The sequence below is a fragment of the Hoplias malabaricus genome, chromosome 17 (genome assembly GCF_029633855.1).
Source record: "Hoplias malabaricus isolate fHopMal1 chromosome 17, fHopMal1.hap1, whole genome shotgun sequence".
Taxonomy (NCBI): Eukaryota; Metazoa; Chordata; class Actinopteri; order Characiformes; family Erythrinidae; genus Hoplias; species Hoplias malabaricus.
The window spans coordinates 27466803-27492298 of record NC_089816.1 but is presented as its reverse complement, the minus strand read 5'-3'; the positions used below and the strand labels follow the sequence as shown (position 1 = coordinate 27492298).

General features: G+C 38.1%; 2 protein-coding genes across 4 annotated transcripts in view; one reads left to right on the top strand and one right to left on the bottom strand.

The window, feature by feature from the left end:
- Nucleotides 1–16298, top strand: part of thoc2 (THO complex 2) — a 70635-nt gene extending 54337 nt beyond the window's left edge. The window contains exons 29-39 of the mRNA XM_066648878.1: nucleotides 1648–1832; nucleotides 3327–3426; nucleotides 4511–4872; nucleotides 5219–5277; nucleotides 6708–6743; nucleotides 11841–11960; nucleotides 13177–13243; nucleotides 13487–13626; nucleotides 14555–14625; nucleotides 15193–15240; nucleotides 15489–16298. Of these exons, the coding sequence (XP_066504975.1) occupies nucleotides 1648–1832; nucleotides 3327–3426; nucleotides 4511–4872; nucleotides 5219–5277; nucleotides 6708–6743; nucleotides 11841–11960; nucleotides 13177–13243; nucleotides 13487–13626; nucleotides 14555–14625; nucleotides 15193–15220 (1168 nt within the window). The 3' untranslated portion in view covers nucleotides 15221–15240; nucleotides 15489–16298. The remainder of the gene's footprint in view (nucleotides 1–1647; nucleotides 1833–3326; nucleotides 3427–4510; nucleotides 4873–5218; nucleotides 5278–6707; nucleotides 6744–11840; nucleotides 11961–13176; nucleotides 13244–13486; nucleotides 13627–14554; nucleotides 14626–15192; nucleotides 15241–15488) is intronic.
- Nucleotides 16299–21547: 5249 nt separating this feature from the next.
- The window catches only part of gria3b (glutamate receptor, ionotropic, AMPA 3b), a 203992-nt gene continuing 200043 nt past the window's right edge, over nucleotides 21548–25496 (bottom strand). For 2 of the 3 annotated variants that reach the window (XM_066649518.1, XM_066649520.1), the window contains exon 16: nucleotides 21548–23395. The gene's annotated coding sequence lies outside the window, so the exon portion shown is untranslated. The remainder of the gene's footprint in view (nucleotides 23396–25496) is intronic. The other variant, XM_066649519.1, reaches the window with a different exon arrangement.

The following is a 25496-nucleotide window of genomic DNA, read 5'->3' as shown; positions in this document are numbered from 1 at the left end:
TTGGGCCTTTTACCATTCTAGGGTGTTGTGGGAGGGGTGGTTTGGCTCATGTTCTCATATAACTCAGGTTCGTGGGAGATTTGGCTAGTAACAATGGGACAGGGTGAGATTCCATGTGGGATTTGCTTGTTTTGTCTCAGGTACTATGTGCTTGATTCAAAATGCATATACAGGCGTGCCACAAGCATAGCTTAACTTAACTATTATTTTAATTCTGAATATTAGTGGATTAGCTTTTTAGCTGATTTGGATATTATGAGCTTTTTTAACAAATCTGTGGTCCTAAATAATAGTTTACCATAGTTTCTGAATTTTTAAGTTTTTTCAGAATATAAGCAAATTTTGTGACAATATTCATTAAATGCATGTAAAATTTATCATTGTCTTTCCTCCTCAAAATGGTGGCATCCAAAAGAATTTTAAAATATCTTTACAGAAAACCCTGGCAGCCTATAAAAGTCTGGTTATGGATATATATTAATAACTTTAAAATCTTTTAAGAGAGAATCACAATACAAATCTAGAATAACAAATCCACTTCTAGTTTGAAATGTGAAGGAATTGAAAAGACCAGTCTTAAATGTGAAGCATTTCTACAATTCCTGACAGGAATTTGCTTTTCTTTCCCGTTGACAGGGAGTGCTTTTTTGTTTCTCACAGCAGTTTAACCCCATTGCAGAGGCAGAGATTTATCTTTTTCTGCTTCCAATTGATGCTGGCATATGCTCTGATGCGCTGTTGATGGAATTTGTAGGTCTTGTGTTATTTATTGGAGCTGGTGAATCTGGTAGTGGCTGGTAATGTTCTCCGCAAGGGAGCAGCTCGCGTTGTGCAGTATAAGAGGGTGCAGAGAGGTGTGTAATGTTCTTGCTTTCCACAAAAAGCCCAGTCAGTCCAAGCAAGAGCCAAGTGGCAGGTCAGCCCCACTTCGAGTGCCTCCGGATCAGAACTTAATGAATGCCATTAATTTGCTTGTTGGGCTCGTCGCTGTCCCCGCGGCCTTTGTCCTGTCACAGCGAGGTGATTTTATCAGTTATCAATTGTAATGAGCTTTTTTCATCCTGCTACAATAAGGTTTTAGACGCCCAGCCATTCTATAGAACACCTGCCTCTCCCACTGCCTGTAATGACACACTTTGTTTTCAGAAGGCTAGCGGGTGTTAATATTTCACACGTCAATTAAGGGCAGTAATTGTGAGAGGAGTTGAAATTGTCATGCGCTGATTGGTATTTGTTCATTGCTCCCAAGGTTAATGATGAAGTGACATTTGTTAACTTTGTTTAATGTTACTTTGTTCCTCCTTCCTCTTAGTACAGTATATTCAGTATGTGTATCAGTAAGTTTTCATATATTGAGATCAATGTTTTTCAAATTGAAATTACTACCAGGGGAATTTCTGGATTTCTGGTCAGGTGATGGGTACTTACATTTTTATTTATTTATTTATCTGACAACATTAATGATTTCAGCAGACATCTGTGTTATTCTCAACAAGCATAATGTATATTCCATTATTAAGGGCCTTCTAGCCTTTTCCTTTTGACATTGTCATTTTAATCTATTTTAATTTAGTTACCATGTTGTAGAAGCCTTTAATTTGGCTGTGCTGTGTGTGCTATGATTTTGACCATGTATGTGAATTACAGCTACTCTGGCCAGTTGAAAAGCAGGAAAGTGCATATGGTTCCTGATTACGAGTTCCACTACAAGCATCCAGTGAGCACCTCTAACCCCAGCGGCCTGCAGAATGGGCCTGGAAATACCGGCAAACCTGCAGTCACAGCTGCCTCTGCCACCAGCAAGTATGATGAAGGAACTGCAGAGGACACGGGTGAGTTCTATGACTCCAAAAGAAAATAAATGTAATGTAGAACGAACTGATTAACTGGAATTATTTTTCAGGATTTCACCTCTCAGAAAATCTAATCAAATCACAGTAAAATTAAATGGTAATTTTCAAATACATTTAGCGCACATGTAAGAGCATCTGAATGAATTGTACATTTATTCACAAGTAAAAGAAATAATAATTTCATCACTGGCATATTTTACAGCACCTCTTCAAGTTTGCTATATCAGCGATTGCATTTGAATCAGTTCATCAGTGGTATTTTTCATTTTTCGGTGGTGCAGCAGTTAGTGTCGCAGTCACACAGCTCCAGGGACCTGGAGGTTGTGGGTTCGATTCCCGCTCCGGGTGACTGTCTGTGAGGAGTTGGTGTGTTCTCCCAGTGTCCGCGTGGGTTTCCTCCGGGTGCTCCGGTTTCCTCCCACAGTCCAAAAACACAGGTTGGTAGGTGGATTGGCGACTCAAAAGTGTCCGTAGGTGTGAGTGTGTGAGTGTCTGTGTTTCCCTGTGAAGGACCGGCGCTCCAGGGTGTATTCCCGCCTTGCGCCCAATGATTCCAGGTAGGCTCTGGACCCACCGCGACCCTGAACTGGATAAGGGTTACAGATAATGAATGAATGAATGTAAATTCTTTCAAATGTGAAAGTGTATGCTATAGTACAAAAATGTGCTAATAATCTGTAGGCAATTGAAAGATGATGAAAATAACTGAAACAGTAAAAATGTAAACATATGTAATAGTAATAAATAAATTGCATATTGGCCTAACAATACTGTATATTAATCCTAATTTTTCAGTCATTGAACTTAAACATGTTTTGAGCTTTTCCTATTCTTCCAAATATTTATAAATTTACATTGCAATTGAAAATATTAGATATGCAGAGTAGTGGCCTCTTCTGAGACTTACTGTTTGTTTTCCCTGTAGATGGATTTGGCCAAATTTCCCCTGACTGATTTGTCTCCTGTCTGTTTGTTCTTGATTTTTGCTTCTTCTACATGTAAATTTCTTACTGCATCTCTAAGGATTTTGCCCAGAATGTTTAAATAATTCACACTTTTTGAAGCACCATCTCAATTTCATTCACATTTTATGAGCTTTCAATGGCTTCTGAAGGATGCTCATCATCTTATGTTGTACATAATATCCAAGTGTCAACAGCTGTCCTTTTCCCCATAAGCGTATTTTGTGAAGCTATCATTATTACAGAGCCATTTTTATTGTCGTTGCCATTTGCACAGCTTGTACCATATGACCTTGGTGTGACCTACTTTTCCCATCCCACGTCCCATTGTGGCCAAAGAGTTCAGTCCGGGCATTATGATTGTATTTAATGCCATAACTGAGGCTTCAGTAGCCGTTTGTGCCTTTTGGGATGATCTCTTAGCCCCATTTTATGAAGCATGGGTGAAATACTAAAAACTGTCTTTTGGCAGAGTCTGTAATAGCTGTATGTACATTTTGATGTTTTGTAGAGAAATCTAAGGACAAATCTCAGGTGGCTCCGAAAACTGCCAGCAAAAACCCAGCCACGGTGAATAAAGCAAACAGCAGCAACGGCAGCACACCTAACAGGTGGGTAAACCCAACATACACATACACACTGGTAAGCCATTTGTAACTGAACAGGAGCTCTGCAGAATGATGTACTGCTCTCATCTCTTGGATAATGTTATTAAAGGTTTAGCCTCTGGGATAAGGAAGTTTAGTACCAGCTTATCATTTCAAACTACTAAATAAATCAATCTTTTATCAAAGTCTGCCTTTCATAGGAACTGTGTAATCAAACTGAACAGTGTTCTGGGCGAGAATCCTCTTACTGTTCTGTTAAACGGAACTATTCCTGAAAGAACTGTCTTGAAAGGAGCCATCTCAGTGAGACATGGCTGTTACAACATACAGACAATTGTGAAAGGCCCATCAAATTGGATTGTGTAAAGCTATCATTTTGAAAGACGACTTCAAAGAGAGTCATGTGGCGAGCTGGAAAGAAAAGGTCTTCATTAAGTCCCATTCAGGAACAGTACGAATTTAATGAGTTTGAAATGGTTCCTGCGGGCTTCAGCATGGCTCGCTGAGGTCAGTGAATGTTCCCTGCTCAGCCATTGCAGCACTGAGTATACTTGTAATTCACCTTAGTAGTGAGGGGCAAGAGGTCAGGTCTGTTCCAGGCACTAATAGTCAGTACAGAGCTCAGAAAATATTCATTAAGGGCACTTACTTAGTTCAGGGGCTAGGGGAATGGCACAGTTTCTACCAATGGGTCTAAATAATGTCAGATTTAACTGTATCATAAAGCTTTATTTTTCATGTTTCAGTTTGTCATGTTGGTTTTCAGGTTACAGGATCACAATGTATTAAGTACTTTAACATTTGTTTCTGCATCATCAATAGGCTAATTTAGTCTATTATAACCCGGCAGTATTGAGCTGAATGTTAATTTAAGGGGGATCACCTCCAGAGATCATGGCCCTCTAAAATCAACACAGACATGAATTTAGCTGGGATTAATGCCTTGTTATTTAGGCTACATAAATTAATCATTAAACTAGGCAAACATGTTTTTTTTTCTCTCAGTGAATAGACATCAAACAGTCAATAACAAACTTTTTCAAACCTTGTCCTAAGTATTTTAAAATATATACTGTTTTTATTCTAGCACCAAAGGGAGCAAAGAGAAAGAGGACAAAGAGAAGAGTGGGAAGGAGAAAAAGGAGAAGAAAGAGAAGAGTTCAGGAAGCACTCCAGAGGCCAAGGCAGGAGGAAAGGAGAAGCAGAGGGAGGAGAAGTCCGGGGACAACAAGGAGAAGACACCTAAGGCGGACAAGGACAAGAGGAAGGATGAGAAGAAGGACGAGAAGAGCAAGGGCGATGGAAAATCTGCCGACAAAGAGTCGTCCAAGGAGCGAGACGTGTCCAAGGAGGGCAAGCCGAAGGAAAGCAGCAAGGTGGAGAAAAATCCGGGGCCAGGCTCCCTCAAGTCACCAGTTCCCAGATCAGAAGGAGCAGAATCAGAACGGGGTAAGGCAGCATCCTTAAGTCTGAAGGAGTAACTAAGAACTGCTAGTGCAGTTCCATTACTAAACTATTGACGAAAAACCTCACTGGCGTTGCTAATATGGGCTTAGAATTTAGGACAATATGATCTAAGGCAGTGTCCAGTGTCAGGAATAGGTAGTAACCTTTATTTTCCAGGATGTTATATCCTATTTATTTATTTATTAATTTATTCTATTCATATTTGGCTGAGGAGGCTTATACAGTGAAGAAACACTTTTACTACAGTGTTGTTTAAATAAATATTAGTCATTAAAACAAGTGTACAAGCTTCCCTCCGTTTTAACACTTTGTGTTTTTTCTCCGCCAGAACAAAAAAGACGAAAGCTTGACACCCACTCTTCGCCATCACACTCCTCTGCAGTTAAGGTTAGTATGGCCTGAGGAGGGCTGTGCCCTTGTTTCCTCTTGTCCCCCCGTTGGAGAGCACATGTTTATCCACGCATTCCTCGTCCTCTCCCCCACACTTCCCATGAGAGAATGCAGGGGAGGCCTCTGGAACCCAGCCTTCATAGGAGAGCAGTAGGGGGAGAAGTTACACATCCTATGGACTAATCAGTTTTTTGTTTTTTTTTGTTTTTTTTGGGGAGAAACGATTTTTAATACATATCAATTTTTATGATAGAATACCATGGACTTGCCAGAATAGTAAAAAATGTACACGTTTTTGGCTCCTTTTTTTGTACATGTGGAAATCCCTACTCAAGTGCCTCTGAAATTATTTTTGTCATATAAAGCATTTTTGTAAATATAGATATATTTTTGTAAAACACCTTTTTTTTTTTTTTTTGCCTCTTTTTGTGAAAGATCTTTTCGTCATCCATAGCATATTCTTTTATTGAGAATGCATAAAAGTAAATAAGCAAGAAAAGATTTTTTTTTTTCTTCCTCCTACTTTTCCCCCCATTACACAACGGGACGAGAAAATGTTTGTTGGAAGAGATCCTGATTATAGCATCATGCCCTGGCGTCTGTGTTATCTGGATGCCTTTGCTGCATCGCCCATGCCCCGGATCCTCCCGATGAATGAAAGCAAGCCCACCTTTGCTTGTGGTTTTTTTTTTTTTTTTTTTTTTTTTTGCTCTCAAGCAGTATATTTTTTTTATTTTTTATTTTTTGGTGTGCGTCTGCCCTGTGGTGAAAAAGGCGGCCCAGCAAGCATTTCCCCTGCTCCCCAGACCTCCACATCTTCTGCAAAGGCAGACAGGCCTTCCAGCCATCCAGGGAAAGCACCAAGATGCATCACCAGCAGCAGCCACATAGAGAGAGAAAAGGCTACCAAGGAAAAAAAAGCATGGGCAAAGCCTTCCAAGAGGGGAGCTGTTTATCTGCAACCAGGGAGCTTGTTGTAATTCTATATGCACCCTAACCTCCAACACCTTACTTAACAAGTGTACACTTAAAACATTGATACACCAGGCCCTTTAATGTAGCACTGCAGCACGCTTCCATGTTAGAATGCTAATCAAAGCATAGCCTGCTTTATCTTCCCCAGCACTTGCACAGTGAATTGAAAGAATGTACACCTTAGACCAAAGAACCCAGTAAAGTCAACATGTAACTTGTATTGGTCAGCAACACACAGGTTCTCCAAGCACATCTAGATTCAGATGCTCCTTCATAGACTAGTATTTAGACTATATTATCCAGTCGCTTTTCACACTAACCATGTCAAAGTTCTAGTCTTTGAAGGTCTTTTAAGGGGATGTGTTGAATGCCGGCCAGCCTCCCCCACAACCCTTTCTCCTGCTGTGTGCCAACCCCTTCAGCTCATCTGTCGTCTCCATTCATTCCTACAGGACAATCTCAACGACTTTAAGGACTCACTCTCCAAGGTTTGAACTCTCTTAATGTTTCCACGTCTTTAATATTTTTCTTTCCTTTTTTTCCATGGATGATAACAGGTCTTAGCTCAGATTTTAGAGCATTTTGTGTGTTCCTTGGCCAGTTTGCTGGCAGCTGAGTGCTCCCCTTGAAAAGCTAGTATTTAGATTCATAAATGAGGATGTTTCCCTCCGGAAAGTTCATAAAAATGGAAATCTGCAGTTATTTAAATGGTTTCATATTTTCATTTTTACTGTTGAATTGATGTAACATTGAATATTTTTTGCAGTCCTATTGACTGTTTCCAAGTAGCAGAAACAGAATATACAAAGCAAAGGTGTGATAACCAGTATGCTCCCACAGTCTCACAGACCTAATTGTTTTGTAGCAAACGTATCTCATTCTGACTCCTGGCACACATCCCGTTTAAGGCAAAGTTATTTGCTCAGGTATTCGCTTTTTTCAGATCAACTGATATGTTGACGTCAGCTTCGCTGAGTAAAACGATCCCTTTAAAAGCGGATGAGAGACAGTTGCATAAGCCGGCTATGTGATTCGAGTTTTATTGTGTGTTGGAGCTTACTGCATGCATTTAGTACAATAAAATCTCTTCCCCCTTGTTAACAAGATTCTGCTCAATTTGCATGTTGTAAAACCACAAAGCCCTTCATTAACCCAAAATTTGCGTCTCGCTGGAAAGAAATCATATCTTATATCTCCTAACTCCCATTTCCCTGCACTTCCCACCATTAAACACACACACAAGCTTTCAAGCACCACATTCTGCTAATGTAATTTTTCCTCCACAATATCCTCACTTCTCTCCCTGTGTCTGCACTCTCTCGGGCCTTCCTCCCTCCCTCCTTACGGTCTGATTGGACTCTGGCTCCTTGCTCACTCTGCTATTCTGCAGCTGACTCGTTTTTGAACAGCTCCTGTCAGCTGGTGGAGAGATAAAAGTGTTTTTCCCTGTTATGGTCACTGAAGGCAATGGCAGGATATTTGAAAATATGCTGATGGCGCCACTCGCAAAAGCACTCCAACAGAATTTTTAGTAGGCTGCCATCCCTCCCCTCCAGCAGAGCTAGCTTTCAAGGTATTCCCAGATATTATCTGTGATATTATGTTATTAAAGAAATATCAGATATGTTGTATTCTAATGGTCTCAACCTTGCCAAGGGAGCTGTTTTACATACACTAAGCTGACCCCTGCTGAACAGAAGATGTTGTGGTATTTATTTATTCATTTATATTGTCTAGCGTGTTTACCAGTTATTTTGCAAGTCTAAACTCAGAAGTCAGTTTTAGATGCAAAAACGGGGAGGTGAACCAAAAGCTGAGAACATTGGTGTCACAAATGTTTCATATCATTTGATAACAATAATTATCAGTAATGCAAACATTTCTTAACATTCGTTTTTTGCAGTAATTTCTGTAACATTCTGTACATTTGTACATTAACATTTCTTTTTAATCTCCTAATATTAGTTGTTAACCTCATTTATTTTTAGCATATTAACAATTATCACCAATTAACATATTGAATTTAGTTTTATCATTATCTTTCTCTAAGGTAAAGAACGGCCATAATTTAATCATAACTTCACTTTAGCTGTGTTTTATTTTTTTTTTTTTTTTTTTTTTTTTTATATGCAGTGGAACCTCTACTTACGAACTTGATCCGTTCCGTGACCCGGTTCGTAAGTGGAAAAGTTCGTTTCTCGAGTCAATTTTATCCATTTAAAATAATGGAAAAGCAATTAATGCGTTCCAGCCCCCACCCCGAAAGTCACCCTTTTTGCACTGATATATGTTTACAACACTCTCAAATTAGTAAAAAAAAAATACATGTAGCGTTACTAAAAATAAAAAAGAAATACAGTGGTAACAGTAATAAAACAGAAATAAAGTTTTAAGTGGTTACACATCGCTACCTTGGAGACGTGACGACTGGCTGGAGGAGTAACACAGGCACTGGCTGTATGACGGGAGGTGGGAGGTGGGTGGAGTAACGGAGAGTAGGTGGGTGAATGTGGGGAGATGAAGCATAGATACAGTTTAACTTAGCACGAATTTCGATGTCTGCTATTTAAACTAATGCTAAATTGCTAAAGCTACAATGTGCTAATCTTAAAAGCTCACTCAAGTCTGGGCGCTGGGAGACTCGCCTATTGGGGCCAGTGGCCATTTCCAGCCGCTGGCTCGGCAGAGACTCGGGTTCGTTTCTAGAGTCATGGTTCGTTGGTGGAGGCAAAAAATATTCAAATGCCCTGTTCGTATCTTGGAAAGTTCGTTATTAGAGGTTCCACTGTACGCATTTTTGACATGAGTCACAATTCTTATATAATCATTTATTATTAACAGCATAGACACATTTTCATATAGGCTTTCACTTCCTACCATTCTGACGCAGCACGTTTAGTGTTATCTTTTCCTCTGTCTGAAGCAGAAGTAGTACAGGGAGGAAAATGAAGCTTGTGGGAACAGTCGTGAATGAACATAAATTACTGTCATTCCATTAGAAATAGTAGGGGAAGAAGACAGTGAGCTACAATACAAGCCTACATCTCTCAGGGGATTATATATTGCATAATGTCTGTTCAGAAACCCTGCTCAGGCAAAGAACTACATGGGACCGTGACTTTTTTTTCTGCAGTGTAACCATTATTTGGACTGTATGTTAATGATAGCTTGGTAGAATAGTGTATAATACATTACAGATTGGATTTGTATGTTTTTACTTTCTACATCAAGATATAAATCCGCATCTAAGTGTTGTCTAATTTGGAATTATTAGACAAACTAAATTTCTCCATAAATCACAAAGCCATGAAAATTTCAGTTGCCGTTGGATAGCTGAACCCATATAGCAGTTGCCGGATATTAATAATGGGTATTAAGTTCTTGACAACTAGAAGTATAGAACTCGCATTCCTGAATTACTATTCAGAATTCTTCAGCAGGCTTTTTATTAAAGGAAATGTGGTTTCCAATGTATTTCTAACGGTGAAAATACACCAGCAGTCACAGAATTTAAGTCAAATTATTTTTTAATTATTTTATTTATTTATTCATGTACTTTTGGATGAGCTGTGACATGTTGGTTTGTCACGTTTTGGATAATGGCTTGATAATAATCATAAACTTCTCAAAGTGGCCCTCTCTGGTTGTTTAAATGACATTGAGCGCTTTTCCCGCCTCCGCATTATCAAAATACGAACAAATGTATATTCTGATGTTTTCTACAAACAGGTCTGGCCTAATGGGCACCACCCTAGTTTGCTTCAATCCCGCTTTATAAAAGGTGTCATTAGATAATGCGAACTAGAGAGGTTTAACAAAAATAGACATGCAGGATCTGCAAGGTTTAGGCTGATTTTGAATGCTCAAAGAAAATATTATGCACCTTGGCAATAAGAGTGGAACCTGTAAGAGCCCTAATTAGGCGGCAGAAATGTGGCTTCACAACTTGAAAGGCTCTTTTTAAGTCCCTCTGCACAGTCACTCCTTCAACCACACTTCTCCTGCACTAACGATATCTCTCTCTCTCCCCCCACATTTTCTCCCTCTTTCCCCCTCCCTTGCTCCTGTCTTTGCTTCAGTTCTTTTTTCTTAGTATTTATTAGCAGAGATATGTGGAGTTGTTCCTGCAGGCGATGTTATGTTACTAGCTAACACTGATAGACTGCTGGAGCTGTTGTCAATTGTCTTTTTAGAGACTCTGCACACTTTATACTGGCTGCATGATGTCATTTTCCTTTATAAACTCATTTTGCGTTAGCTGATCTCTCTACAAGACTTCTGATTAATTTCTGACCAGGTTTTGTCACTGATCAAGTTTCATGTCTTGTGCAGAGACTATCGATCAGTTCAAAGAAATGTTGCCTAATGAGCAACTTAATTACCATCGCCAGATTTGTAAAATGTTATATTTGCAGAGATCAACAAAGAAATATTGATTATATTTGGAGCTGTGAGGTCATTTGTTTGCTGCAGGTCTGTAAATGAGTAAATGTTATTACAGTCCTTTAGTACTCTAGGGTTGTAACTCCATATGCAGCTTTTGCCCCCATGGCTCGTGAGAAATGTTGATAAGACTTTATTTTTCTAAAATGATGAATATCATCAGAAATATTTTCATTCATAATGCACCCTAATTTCGAGACTGGATGTGATTTCGTGTGGCAGGCTGATCATCGTAGCTGTAAGAAAATGTCATTTCTCCAGCCTTGTATGATAGTCTGTTGTTATGGAGGAAAAAAAAAAGCGGCGAGCCTGGATTCCTTGACATTGTGTGCATTTCAGACAACCTTGACATAGACGGCTCGCGCAATCTGTTTATCTCTGCCCTGTCTTGCTCTTATGCTGCTGTTAAGCCATATATTTATTCTCTAGATCCATAGGTTAGAAATATTATTTTTCATTTGGAAGATTTAATTATTAAATTTGCAGTATTTCTTTATAAAACGTCTTGATTCTCGACAGATCGCATTGGATCCAAAAAAATGTTTTTTTTTGACAAGTCACAGGAAAAAAAAAATTAAGTTGCTTTAAGGTTTAAGAAATTTTTATTGTTTTATTTTATGTTGCTATGTTTCCTTTTTCCTCTCTCTACATGATATGAATATTGCTCCTTTACATTGTGCGAATGTTTAATGATAAAAAGACTAGTAGATATGGCCCAAGATTATTATTTTTTTTTTTATTTTAAGTTAAGGTCTTTGCTCCTTTTTTTAAAGAAATTATTTTCTTTTGAGCGATATTTGAATGACAACACTGTTTTAAATCCTTTTTACACCAGTTTTTAGATTATATTGATAATATATTATAATGCAAATGCTTATTATTATTATTATTATTATTATTATCATTATTATAGTATTTTTTATTTCATACTGTTGCTGTTGCATATCTTTTCTGTTCTGTATGCTGGAGATGGCAGTAGCAGACTGGCTCACTCTCAGAGGTGTGATGTCCAGGTGTGAATTCTCATGGAGAGTCCGGCGCAGCTCAAATGGACCATGCTAATGATGTGGCAGGGCTGCTCTCTCTCCTTCCGAGAGACTTTAACCCAGCTTTTAACCCTTTCCTGTCCCCCCCAAACTCAGCATCACGCCAACCACAGCACAGGCCTGTCCAAGAGTGAGGCTGACAAGAAGGAGACAGAGAAATCCAGGGATCGTTCCAAAGAGAGGGAGAAGAAGGAGGACAGGAAGGACCGCAAACGAGTGAGTATACCTCTGGTGGGGATTAAAACCCAAAAAATGAGCAAAAACAAAGGCCAACCCTGACTATGTTTTGTTATTTAAAATGCACAATTTTATTAGCTGGATATAACATATTGGAATAAACATAAAAGCCCTGTTTGTGGCTTATTTTATATTTTTCCAAAGTTTAATTGGCACAGAAAATGAGACAAAGTTTATCTCTTCTACACAGTATGTTCCTTTCTGTTCCCATTTGTATTCTTTGAAATTCAACATGTAATTTTAGGGCATCTAGGGCAATATAGTGAATCTGTAAGTGGCAGATATTTTTAGCGCATGTTACTGAAGTTTTTATTCTTTATTTACAAATGCGATGATAATTAAGGGTGGTGCAACACACGGTGTCGCTGTCACACAACTCCAGGGACCTGGACTTGTGAGTTTGAGCCCCACTCCGGGTGAGGAGTTAAATGCGCTCTCCTCGTATCCGCGAGGGTTTCCTCCCACTGTCCAAAAAGACACGTTGGCTATTTAAGGGTGTCCATGGGTGAGAATGTGTGAGTGCAAAGGACTGGCGCCCCCTACGTGGTGTATTCCTGCCTTGCGCCCATTGATTCCGGGTAGGCTCCGAACCCACCGCGACCCTGCGCTGAATAAGCGGTTGCAGGCAATGAATGAATGAATGAAAGATAATTAAGGGGGGAAAGGAAAGAGATATTGACTGTTGTATGTTGGTTAGAGAAGTATGTTCATAAGCTATGTGTGTTTTTCAACAACTATCTCATGACCCTTCTTATGTTCAAGCCTTATGTTTGACCCTGTGTTAGGTCTGTAATCAGTGGTTTAAATGTGGACAGAATATTGTTTCCAGTATTTTTTGCCAAACATGCATTTGATTTGTATTTCTTAAATGAAATGGAGAAAAATGTTGAAAATCCAGTAGATATTAAAATTCAAAAGCAGATTGAATGGAGACTTTTGTCATTTTTCAGCCCCCAGGAGCCAGCAGTAGTGTAGTAATATGAGAGGGTTATTGGGCCAGATTTGGCTCAGCTGTGTTTGTGAAAGTGTCCTCAGATGCAGGGTTTCAAATGAACCCGCTTCTAATGTGGCGTCAGCTTTGTGTAAACAGCAGATATTGAGCTCCTGCCGTGAAGGAGAGTGGCATGGTGCGTCAATTGCTATTCTTTTATCAATTCTTTTATTCGCCCTCTTTTTGTTCCCCTTCTTTTTCTAGGACTACTCAAACAGCGACCGCGAGCTGAGCCAGGAAGCCAAGCGCCGCAAAGACGAGAACGGAACGAGTGAGTTGTAAACGTCCCTTTTTCTTAGTTCAGGCCGCTGCTGTGAGAAGGTAGAGAGAGGTGGTAGTTTGAGGGGGGAGTTGAGAGGGGGAGGGGAGGGTCAACGAACCAGAATGCGCTCTTTCTTTCTCTCCAGCAGAGGCAATCAGAGTGCCCTTAGCATGACGCCTCACGCGTGCATGAGTGTGTGTGTGTTATCTTTGTCACACCGGCTGCTCTGTTCTTCCTTGCCTCTTCTCACAGGCTCCTCCAAACACAGCAAGAGCGCAAGTCCTCCCGACTCGCCCCGCTCCAATGAGAAGGACAACAGCAAGCGCTCCAAATCCACCAGCAAAGACAAGACGGAGCTGGCAAAAACTGACAAGACCTCCGGAGGCAAAAAGGTAGAAACACTGGCACTCTTTAAATCCAATGGAGTAGGCCTTAGATATGAATAGATTCTTTTGCCAAAATCACAGCTACAAATGAGTGCAACTTTAAAATCCAAACATAGTTTTAATCCTAGCCTACAATAAAAAATATAAACTGATAATGCAGAGCTTAATTAACACACTTGCCTTTGCGTTTGTTTCGTTATCTAAATCCAGTGATTTGATTTTCACTTAGTTTGTCTCAAACCACCTCTTTGATCAAGCAAACACATGAATAGGAATTAAAGTCTCACATTTGTCGTGTCTAATCAGTATTCTGCTGAACTCAGTCAACTTGCTAAAATAATTTTAATGCGGCCAAAAGGAGCATAGTCATGATGTCCTCTAGCAGATTTAACTGAGTGATTTTTTTTTTATTGGGCTCTGTACCATGTCTGCCAGATTGTTGGGTTAATTTGTACCCCCTCCCCCAATCCTAATTCTGTATGAAAACACTTGTAGCTGCTCTCTTTGCTTTATTGGTCATTTGTAACAGAGTACTCCACTGCTTTACATAAACTGTGGTAAAGGCAGGAAGGCACGTGAATGGTTAAAAATCTGCATCCACCCTTAGGCACACCAAATGCTTTTAATCTGGTTCAGTCTAAAAGACCGAAGACCACTCTCTAAAGGTCGATGTGACACAGAGATCATTATGTAGTTGAAGGTGTGAGGTCTATTGTGTTAAAAATATTCATGTTTAGACACCGAATTCACACTGGAGGTCCCACGATCTTCATGTTTAAACCGTTACCTCTATCATTCAGCTACAGGAGTGAGTTCTGTACTCGTTGTGTAGGGGAAGAAGGCATAGAATGCTGCTAACTTGAAACGGAACTTGCACTTCTTTGAAAGTGCTCTGAAGTTGCCTCATTTATTTGTTTCTTCTGCTTTATTAAAGGAATCCAGGCATGACAAAGAGAAATCAGAAAAGAAGAGAGACAGCACCGGTGCAAAAGAAGACAAAAAACAATATCCTTTGATGTTCTAGCCATTAGTGAGTGTTGTTTGCCAGACACACTTTGGCTTCTCTGCGTTTTCTATAAACAAACGGCACACACACACACACACACACACACACAGCCTCTGCAAGTCTCTGTAGACTTGTAGAGAATCTTCTTGCAGGGCAACTTTTCTTACTGCTTATCTAATTCTGAGTAAAAATAATTTACCAAAATGTGGGAATTCTGGAAGCATTCATGCACAAGGTCAAGAGGTCAGACAAAAAATTGCATGTAAAGTTAGTTTATAATCTGTACTTACTTATTTAAAGCTGTGAAGCACTTCTCAGAGAGCACTTGGAACTCACTCAGTAACTTCATCATCCACAAAGTGCTGTGCTATTCAGTGCTTCGCATCAATGACGGTGTGTAGTGGCTATTCTTAGTGTCTTAAATATTTGAAACCGCACAAGGATATTGGCATCTTACACATTTAAATGTTAATTGCTTTTATATTAATGGAAATATAAAATGTTCTGTGGTATTTTACATGTTCAGTTTCACTTTATGACATGTTCTTGTCCTTAATATTTCTCACCCATAAATCATCCGAAAAGCACAGATAATGTAAGCTGACACAGTCAAGGTAAGACATTCACTAGGAGCCGTTTGGTTTCTGTGTCCAGTGACATCTGACTGCGTTTAGCTGATCTGTTCTGTTCTAACTGACTTAAATGTATGATTGTAATTGTAACATTAATGTTTTGAACGGCAGTAAAGTTGCATTTTATTTGCTTTAGCTGCATCTTTCCTGCAATTCTTTCTGCAGTTTTTCCAAGATCTTTAATGATGAGTTGCCGTGAAGTTTTGATGACAGTAATTATTCCTCCTCAGAATTCCCTATTGTGAGCTGTGACGAGGCGGAGACTCCAGTTCGCCTGAACCTTCTTTCAGCCGTGTCAGCATCTTGGTTCTTTTTTTACCCTTTTCCCCTATCACTGTCTAAGCAGACGATTGGTTTGCATTTTTTTTTCTTCTTCTTCTTTGTTTTCCCCTGCATAGATACTTTTGTTGTGATGCATAAAATAAATGTTGTATCTTGTATTTTAACCTGCCATTTTTATTGTGATATTTTCAGTACCGTGCTGAAAGTTCATTTCCTTTAAATTTTAGCACAATGTGCTGCTGTACTTCACAATGAAATTGGAATCTGTATGATGTCTCTCTCAAATTTGCTTGCATTTTATTACCCGTCAGAACACACACACTTTTTTTTTCTTTCTTTTCTTTTTTTCCGGCCCAAACAAAATGCTTCTCTGACTCTGTCAGACTTCCAGTTTATTTATTTTTGTTTTCTCTTTCTTTTTAATCCATGTTGTAATATTTAGGCAATAGATGTTTGAAGCAGTATGAATGGTCTATTTGTATATTATGTATACTTTAAATAAAATGGTTAATTGTAATACATCATTTCCTGTTACTTTCATTTAAAATGTAAGCCACCCAAACTGTTCACTCTGTGTTCAATCCCATTTTTAAAAGATTTGTATAAAAATTAAAAAATAAAAAGGATGTCAAGCTGGATTTCTTCAGAAATAAATGGAGTAGAGGAAAGTGTTTGTCACTTTGAGAACTAATTTTAAAGTTTTTAATCTGCTCAAGTCTACCGGTGTGTGTGCTTTTTTCTAAATAAAGATAGTTTTCTCAGTGTGTCATATTCTGTTCTCTTTTGTGCTTGAGGAATTTGCTGACAGTATTCATTTTTCTTCAGTAACTATCTTTCCAGGCCATTCCAGAAATTCAAAGTGCTGAGATTGTGCTTATCTCAGTCATAATGCCGTTGCTTGCATTGCATTGCTGCTTCTTCAGGGCTGAGCTGAGGGGAGTGAAGAGATAGCGTGGTCATTTTTAAGATGGCTCCAGTTGTCTTCACTATGTGAACTCTAGAGGCTGTGTAAGTGATCACCATAAAGATCATAACTGGTATTCTACTATCTCTGATAGTACAGTTAAATACATTACATGTCATGGGCACCTTTCATATGCAAGAACAATTTGGGACATACCTTAAAAACAACCAACAAAGACGAATTAATTTGTAATAATGTGGTGTCCAACTTGTCTGTAGTTTATAAAGGTAGAAAATAAATATCCATCAGTTATATTAGTTCAGTAAAACAATGTCAGTCCTCATTCTTCAAGGGTTCATGGGCAGTGTGTGCGCATGGCAGGGCCTGTCTGTAGTTAAACTCTCTTCTCTACAGATATTGCATCATGAATAGAAAGAATTCCACTTGCCGGACTGCAGCAGTTTAGAAGGGTGCTTTCATACATATATAAATATATAAATCAGTTATAATGTTTAGTCAGTACATATAGAGTCGTGTGGAAAAAGGACACCCCATGAACATGTTTAAACATGGACTTTTGAGCTTCATTTGAACTCTATTGAGAGATGGAGCTTATATAACTAAACAAGTAAAACTGAAGAAATTACTTCTAAACATAAGTTGCAAAATGAAACGTGCATTCACTGTGAGGGAAAGTTAGGACACCTTAATAGCTGGTATCTATCTACATTTCTTAATTTCAGATGCTACTACATGAAGGTTTTTAACCAAATAGTGCTGTGCATTATGGGTATCCGCTATCCACTAATGTCAGCTAGATTGTACACTATCTTTAGCAGTGCACTGTGGGATTGTTTGAGTATACTGAAAATCATCCACTATGGTTCTGGACTACTACAAAATGGCGGAATCCAAAAGTAGTGCACCATATAGCGAATAGGGCAAAGATAAAATAAAGTCCACCTCCTTCAATGTCCCCTTTAAAGATGATCTAATCATCAGCGAGCATATATCGGTACACTGTCATAAAAAGGCTGGTCCACCATCGGACCACTCGGATTACTGTCCTGTACAGGATATAACTCATTTATAATCTCCTCAAACAGATTTTAAACTCACAGAGACTTTTATTTTGGAAAACAAACTAATACAAATATTACCAACAACTATGAGAGCTATAATAATGAATATAAGCCTGATATAAAATTATTAAATGCTAAAAATGTTGACACTGTGCTGATTAAAATTATTTACTAATCTTATTTATAAAGAATAACAAAAAACCTAATGAAGGAAAAAAATGTAATTTGGACTGTGAATGAAAAGGTGCTAAGATGTGGCATTTTGTCTAAAATGCTGTTTAATCAGCAGTGGTCCGCCCAGAAAACGCTGTGCAAAACACTAGTGGGCCTCCAACTTTACCCTCAGTGGGACAACAGTGGTCCGCCGTCTCCTTGCTATCAGGGTTTCAGTAGATGTTGTGCATCTGATTCTAAATTTAGCAATGAAAATAGTAATAAATATGGGGGTGTCCTAAGTTTCCTCACAACAAATGTGTATTTTTGTTCATTACAATTCACCACTTATATTTATAAGTAATTTATTCAGTTTTATTTGTTGATTTATATACGCTCCATCTCTCAGTGCTGTTCAAATGAAGCTCAAATGTCCATATGTTTAAAAATGTTCAAAAAGACAGACAAATAATGAATTAGTAAGGTTATATTTTCCGTAAATAAAAATAAGACCGTGGTATTAACGGATGGTAATGACGTCTTAATAAGGAGGAGTTTTCATGTTATTGTCACGTAACATGGCACACGGATATGACGGTTGTATGGTAACTATCCATTCACTTATGATCATGATATTTTCACATAAAATGTTGAAAATATGCGACTATGTCACGAATTGCAGTCCTCTATATATGTGACTGCATCACGAATAGGTGTGAGACCAGGTTGGTAGTGATACTGACATGGCCGTGGTGTTGCACTGATACGATTGGTCCAGGCACAGCAGGGCTGCTCAAGTTTTTAAAAACCTCAGTGTCACTGCTGGACTGAAATTAGTCTTCCAATCAAAAATATCCAGCAAACAGCATCCTGTGTGTGTCCACTGATGAAGGACTCGAGGATGACCAACACAAACTTTGCCACAACAGATGAGCTACTGTCTCTGACTTTACATCTACAATGTGGAACAAGATAGGTGTGTCTACCAGGTTTCACAACGAGTGGACACTGCTTACAAACTTCAGCAGTACTGCTGTGTCTGATCCACTGCCCAGAGCAACACACATTACCCCACCACCACTACATCCCTGTTACTGCAACACTGAGAATAATCCACTACCCAAATCATAGTGATGGTCCTGTTGGGTTCTTGACCATTGAAGAACAGGGTGAAAGGGGGCAAAGGAAGAATGTAGAGCAACAGATGGACTTCAGTTTGTAATTGTAGACCAACAAACTCTTCCTGCGTGGTCAGTGGAGCTGAGAGAATGGACAGTGAGTGTATAAATAAGTAATGTTATGTTTGATCAGTATATATATACAGTCATGAAAACCTTTGTCTTTTTGAACATTTTTAAACATGTGGACATTTGAGCTTCATTTGAACAGCACTGAGAGATGGAGTGTTTATAAATCAACAAATAAAACGGAATAAATTTCTTTAAAAATGTAAGCGGTGAAATGTAATGAACAAAAATACACATTTCTTGTGAGGAAACTTAGGACACCCTCATATTTATTACTATTTAGAATCAGATGCACAACATCTACTGCAACCCTGGAGACGGCGGACCACTGTTGTCCCACTGAGGGTAAAGTTGGAGGCCCACTAGTGTTTTGCACAGCGTTTTCTGGGCGGACCACTGGTGATTAAACAGCATTTTAGACAAAATGCCTGTACATTTTTTTCCTTCATTAAATGTTTTGTTATTCTTTATAAATAAGATTAGTAAATCATTTTAATCAAGCACAGTGTCTACATTTTTAACATTTAATAATTTTATATCAGGCTTATATTCATTATTATAGCTCTCATAGTTGTTGGTGATATTTGTATTAGTTTGTTTTCCAGAATAAAAGTCTCTGTGAGTGTAAAATCTGTTTGAGGAGATTATAAATGAGTTATATCCTGTACAGGACAGTAATCTGAGTGGTCCGGTGGTGGACCAGCAGTGGTCTACAGTCAGTGGTGTGCCAGCCTTTTTATGCCAGTGTACCGATATACGCTCGCTGTCTGGGTGAACCACCAGCCAATCCTACCTTCTCTGTGTTGGTCCTGACTATGGAAGTACAGTGGTTAACAATTTATGCAGAACAATAGATGGACTACTGTCTGTAATTGTAGAATGACAAAATGCAAGAATTTGAGAGAATGGACAGTAAGTTATTGTTTTGTTGGTTCATCTGTGTATGTCCCCTCTAAATAAATGACGATTGGTCTCTAACATTTGGACAGTGCGTTGTAAATAAACATTATTTTTAATATTTCAGTGCGTTATCTCTTGATAACAGTTGTAGCTCTTGACAGTGTAAAATTATTTTGTCACTGCTCAGAGAGTGCGGTTCATGTTAATCTATTACAGCTATCAGGAAGAGTATCTCTCCTGTAATGGATGCCTTGTGTGTAATGGGCATTTATTAGCATCCCAGCATAAAAATATCCCGACATCATCTACAGTTCTGTGTAAGTGTGGTGATTCTGTGCTCCTAACAGATTACTATTTGTACAACCAGGTTTGTATTGTTTCTCTGTTTAAATTGTCTTGTAGGCATCTTTGAATGACTCCATAAATAAACATTACGTTTTTCTCTCTCTGTTTAATGACAATGTAATTCATAATTTTTTCACACGCTGTGCCTCACTTGGGGTTTTGATGTTTAGTAGTCTGTTGATTCATGAAGAACTTGCAGTAGATAAATATCTCATCCATAGATCAGCATCAAAAGTCCTTCTCTATTACACCGTGGTGAATGAATCTCTTAGAAAGAATTGCCCTGCGTTTAACTAGAGTTTGTAAATCTAAATCCCGAGGGGAAACAATGCTCATTAATTCAGAGTTCCTACACAGAAAATTCTGGAAGGTGCCCTCAATGGCTACTGCAGCTAGTAAGTGTGGCCGAGTCAAGATGGCTGCTCTTAAAGTCAACTGCAACAAAGGACTTTTCTATCTTTATCTGAGGTTTCTTTTAAATGAATATTCATAATGCACACAGTAGGTTAAACAGCAACCTGTTAAGTCTAATAATCCAGATTATGTTGGTATCATTCAGAATTATTTTAAAAATACACAGGAAATATACACACAAATACCTAATGAAAATCTACTGCAGATGTCATTTAGGCCAAAAATGGCCTTTTCCAATATTAATAGCCCAAATCAAGTTTAATCTAACTCCCCATATATCCCCATCTCACCTTAGCCTTGCTTTATTTTTTCAAACTGAAGTAGCCTTCTATTAATCTTAGAAGGCATTTATTTTTGTCACACTGCAGTCTGAGCTGGCTTCCATTAGAACGTGGTATGATCTCACCATTTCACAGTGTGAATAGATTTGCACAAACCGTAGTCAGGGCATCTAGTACTACAGATGGTGCAGCCTGCGATTGGTCAAATGCATTGCAGAAGCTTAATATGCGGGTCTGATTTTTCTCTTTTTCTTTTTTTAAGTCCTTTTTTGTAGACGTCTTTGAAATCAATGCTGAGGTAAATCTTTCTTTTCTCAGTGTGTTTCAACATGTTAAGGACTGTATATTTTCCTTTGCATGACCTTACAAATATTCTTTTGATTGAAAAGTCTCAAATACCCACACATTCCCACTCCATTATCTTGCGAAATGCCTTCCCAAAGAAGTGGACGCTCTGTTGAAAGGCTGGGGGAGATGAGGGGACTCAGGTCACTGGTACGAAACATCGCCGTTCACGTAAAACTACAAGCGAACCCCTGGGGAGCAAGCTACAAGCTAGGTCCATGAGTGGCCTTAGGTTGTCAATAGTCTGCAAATGCTGGGTATAAATGTAAACAAATGGATGTTTTTTCAAGTAAACGAAGCCCATAATAAGAAGCCAGCAGTTCAGTGTTTTCTATACAGGTTTTATTTACAAAATGTATTAAAATTCTTTGTACAAGGCCTCGCTAATGAGGTTTCAGTAAATTATATGCACGCATGCAGTTCTTTCTTTATCACTAGACGCCTGGTAAGGTTCTCTGGGCTGAGGTGCAGAAACAGGAAGAAAGGGTAAAATTATGTAGAAATTCAAGATTGACTTTTCTGCTCTTCTAGGATTGGATGTCAGTTGCAGGGCTCAGTAGGCAATCACAGATTTTTCTCATGCAGATTCAAAAAGTAAAGAAAAAAAAAAGGGTATTCAGTCACTCAGTTGTGAATCCTGCTAGAAATCTCATTTAAACAAATGTACATTTCTTCATAGTAGTTAGTTTCCTACTTTTTTAATGATTTTCTATATAAAACTATCTTTCCACAGTTCCAGGATTGAGCGTTCCTAAATCCTATGGAATCACAGTTTTCTTTTTCTCTTTTTTTTCACTCGTCGAAGTGAACAGAAAGTGTAACAGCAAAATGTAAAATGTGCTAAGCTTTTAAGACGACCCCTGTTATCACCTTTTATAAATCTAATTGAAGTTTTCCATTATTAATGCTATTTTATTACTAAGTATTTCATCCAACACTAAAATGCTCATTGTAAAATGAAACTAGAAACCAAAGCATTTTTATTTCAATGTGCAATGTACTGGGAAATAATTGCAAAAACTACATTTTTAAACAGCCATATCCTTTTTTTTTATGGATTGCAGGTCTATCTACATTTAGATGATCCATTTTCATGTACCATAGTTTGAAATTCTTGTACAGAAAAACTACAAAACAAAACCCAATAAACGAATGCAAATACTGTAGATACGATTTAAAGTCTGAACTAGCTCGTGTATATGTGAATTTGTGTAATGTCTGAAACTGATTGCAGCTTAACGCTTGTTAAGTGCTCACATTGAAATACTTTTTTTTTTTTTTTTTTTTTTTTTTTTTTTTATACATTTTTGGTCATATCAATAAAGGTGTGCATTTTTTTCAGATACCAACTGCCAAATGGAGTATATAACTAGTGCCTTAATGGGCTGACATATAACCTGTTGCCAGATTTCAGAGAAATCCACAGCACCAAACAGAAAATGGAAATTTAAAAAAATAAACAATGACACTACTCAAGTAACAGCATATAATCTGAGTCTCTCACGTTAAATGATCTCTAGTAGAAAGAATTTAAAATTTGATAAATTAATGCTTGGATCAATGGCTGTGATTGTGAAAAGCAAATTTACAGTTAATGGAGTATAAGCGTTGATTTATTTTATTTATTTATTTATTTATTTTTCTTTTTTTTCCCGTAGATTTTGCTTGACGATCAAGTCCAGCAGCGTTCAAATAACCACAAATAACCTGCTGTCTCCGGAACAGTGTATAAGTCAGTCTGGCTCTTCCCAAATGTGCTAAGATCGCAAGTTGATGGCTTTGTTTCTCGGTTTCCATGGAGCTAACATAGTTCAAGAGTTTATTCACAGATGACAATGGCGTTCGTTCTCATCTTGCGGGTGATTGGAGAGATGGAGATGTCACTGTGGCGAGCTTGCATTCGAGTGAATGTTCCGTAAGGCACTGAAGGAAACGCTTCCAGATTCTTCCCAATGACAAGTCCACTCCTCTCTCCCTCTCTCTCTCTCTCTCTCTCTCTCTCTCTCTCTCTTTCTCTTTCTCTCTCTCGCTCGGCTAACCAGGCCTTGTCCGGCGGTCAGGATGGTGGATGTGTATGGAGTGGGCAGGGGGGAGGTGTGGAGAGGGTGGTACCTCCTAAAGATCCAGCCATCGCTTTTAAGGTTTTCTTGTCACAATCATCTCAGGTAATTCATCACACCTGCGCTGAAACAGAGAGAAAGCATTAGGGGACTGTTATTTTTTTCTTAATCTCCTATGGCTCATATATATATAAGAGCCCATATATTATCCACAGTTAGATGTGATTTATATCTTCTTTATAGATACAGTATTGAGCAAATGTTTTAGACCCCAGGGGTTATGAGATTTTAAAAGCTATTTGTCGGAGCAGTACGTGTTTATTTGTTAAAAACAAACAAACAAACAAACAACAAATAACCCCCAACATTAGAATAAAACCAAATAACATTATTCCAGTGTGAAACTGTGTGTGAATGTGTTGGTTTTACTTTTTTCCAAATCTCTCCTCGTGGAGTTCGTATTATTTGAGGTTATCATCCAACACCTAGTTTTAGTGGTTAATTGTGCTGTTGATTTAACAAATTCATGCAAATCAAGGAGAATCTGAACAAAACATTGTTCTTCACCTACTACTCTCACCTACTACTTTATAGAAAAAATATATATATCTTATTTATTTTATATTATTATATTTTGTATTTACTGTGATTATATATGACTTTATACAAGCACCACACTCACTGAGAAGGTATTAGTTTAAATATATATCATTATCTTAGATGCCTAAGACTTCTACACAGTACTGTATATATATTACAATGCCATCAGTTCAGCTCCTAAAGGTCTATCCAAAGAGATAGTTTGCTTACGTATATTTGCCTGCACTTGTGCTTGGGACCCATTTTAAACTTGTGGCTTGGTGCTGCTCACTGGCCTCTGTACGCTTTATTTATTTGTTTGTGTGTGTGTGAACTGGCTTGTACTATTTGTATTGTTGTTTGACTCAGTTTGTCTTTTTATGTTCTTTGTTCTCTGTCCTAATAATGTCAGTGTTTTTGGATTTTGAAAAGTGCTTAATAAAATATTATTATTATTATTATTATTATTATTATTATAAGATACCATGGCACATAAATCTTGATTGGACAATTTCCTTTTGGCTGTTTCAAGAAGTGCATTACAGTGTACTTGGGTCTATTAGCTACATCTGGAGCAACTGCATTCTTAAAAATAAAAGTGCTACAAAGGGTTTTTGAACAATGCCATAGAGGAACCGCTTCTGGTTTCATGAAGAACGACGTTTGTTAAAGAGACTGAATGTGAAGAAGATTTTAAATATATAAGAACCTTCACCTAATATAATGGTTCTTTACCAATTTAAAAGGTGTTAGCAAATATGGTTCTTTATGGAACCAAAATTGGTTCCCCTATGGCATTTTGCACAAAGAACCATTTGCAGCACCTTTATTTTCAAAAGTGTGTGGTCAAACACAGTTCTCTTTGACTATATACATTTACTATATAAAAAATACCAGAACGTTTATTACTATTACTTTTTTATTTACTATTTATTTACTTGTTTATTACTATTCACTGAGAGGTTCTTAGGGAACCAAAAGGGGTTCTTCTGTAGAAGGGCTCTTCATTTATGATCCTAAAATGTTCTCTCCAAACACACTCTCTTAACTTGGCAGTCTGCAGCAGATTCAGGTGTTTAAACAGCACTGTTGCTATGCCACCACTTCAAACGCACCTTTTGGGACCTTTATTTTGAAGAGTATTATTGTCTAATGGGTGTCAGTTATTATCATGATCTATCAGCTCTGTCTATTGTCTGAATTTTAGAGTTCATTAACACTGCATTATTCAGCTATTCCCATGGAAATCAAAACAACAAACACAACACGGGGAACAGTGATACAATAAACAAATACAGACATGAACAATGGGTTGTGTGAATTTCAGAAACAGGAGTTAAAACATGTGCAGTTTGTCTATGAAGCCTCATGGCAAAACGTCTGAGTCATGTTGTGTAAAACCTACCTGTTATTTTAGCCCACCTTTAAAAACCAGGATTATCTGTGTTCTTAAAGTTCAGCCGTGAGAGTCAGTGTAAAATATTTTAATTGTATTTTTGGCAGTTGGTCAGTCCTACTCAAATATTATATTGGGCCATCTCACACCCCTGCAACTCTTGTGCAAGTGTTCGGTTATGGATTTGCACGGCTCCTTCTCAGAATACAAACACCATTAAGTGAATGTGTTTCCATGACATGGTGCAATT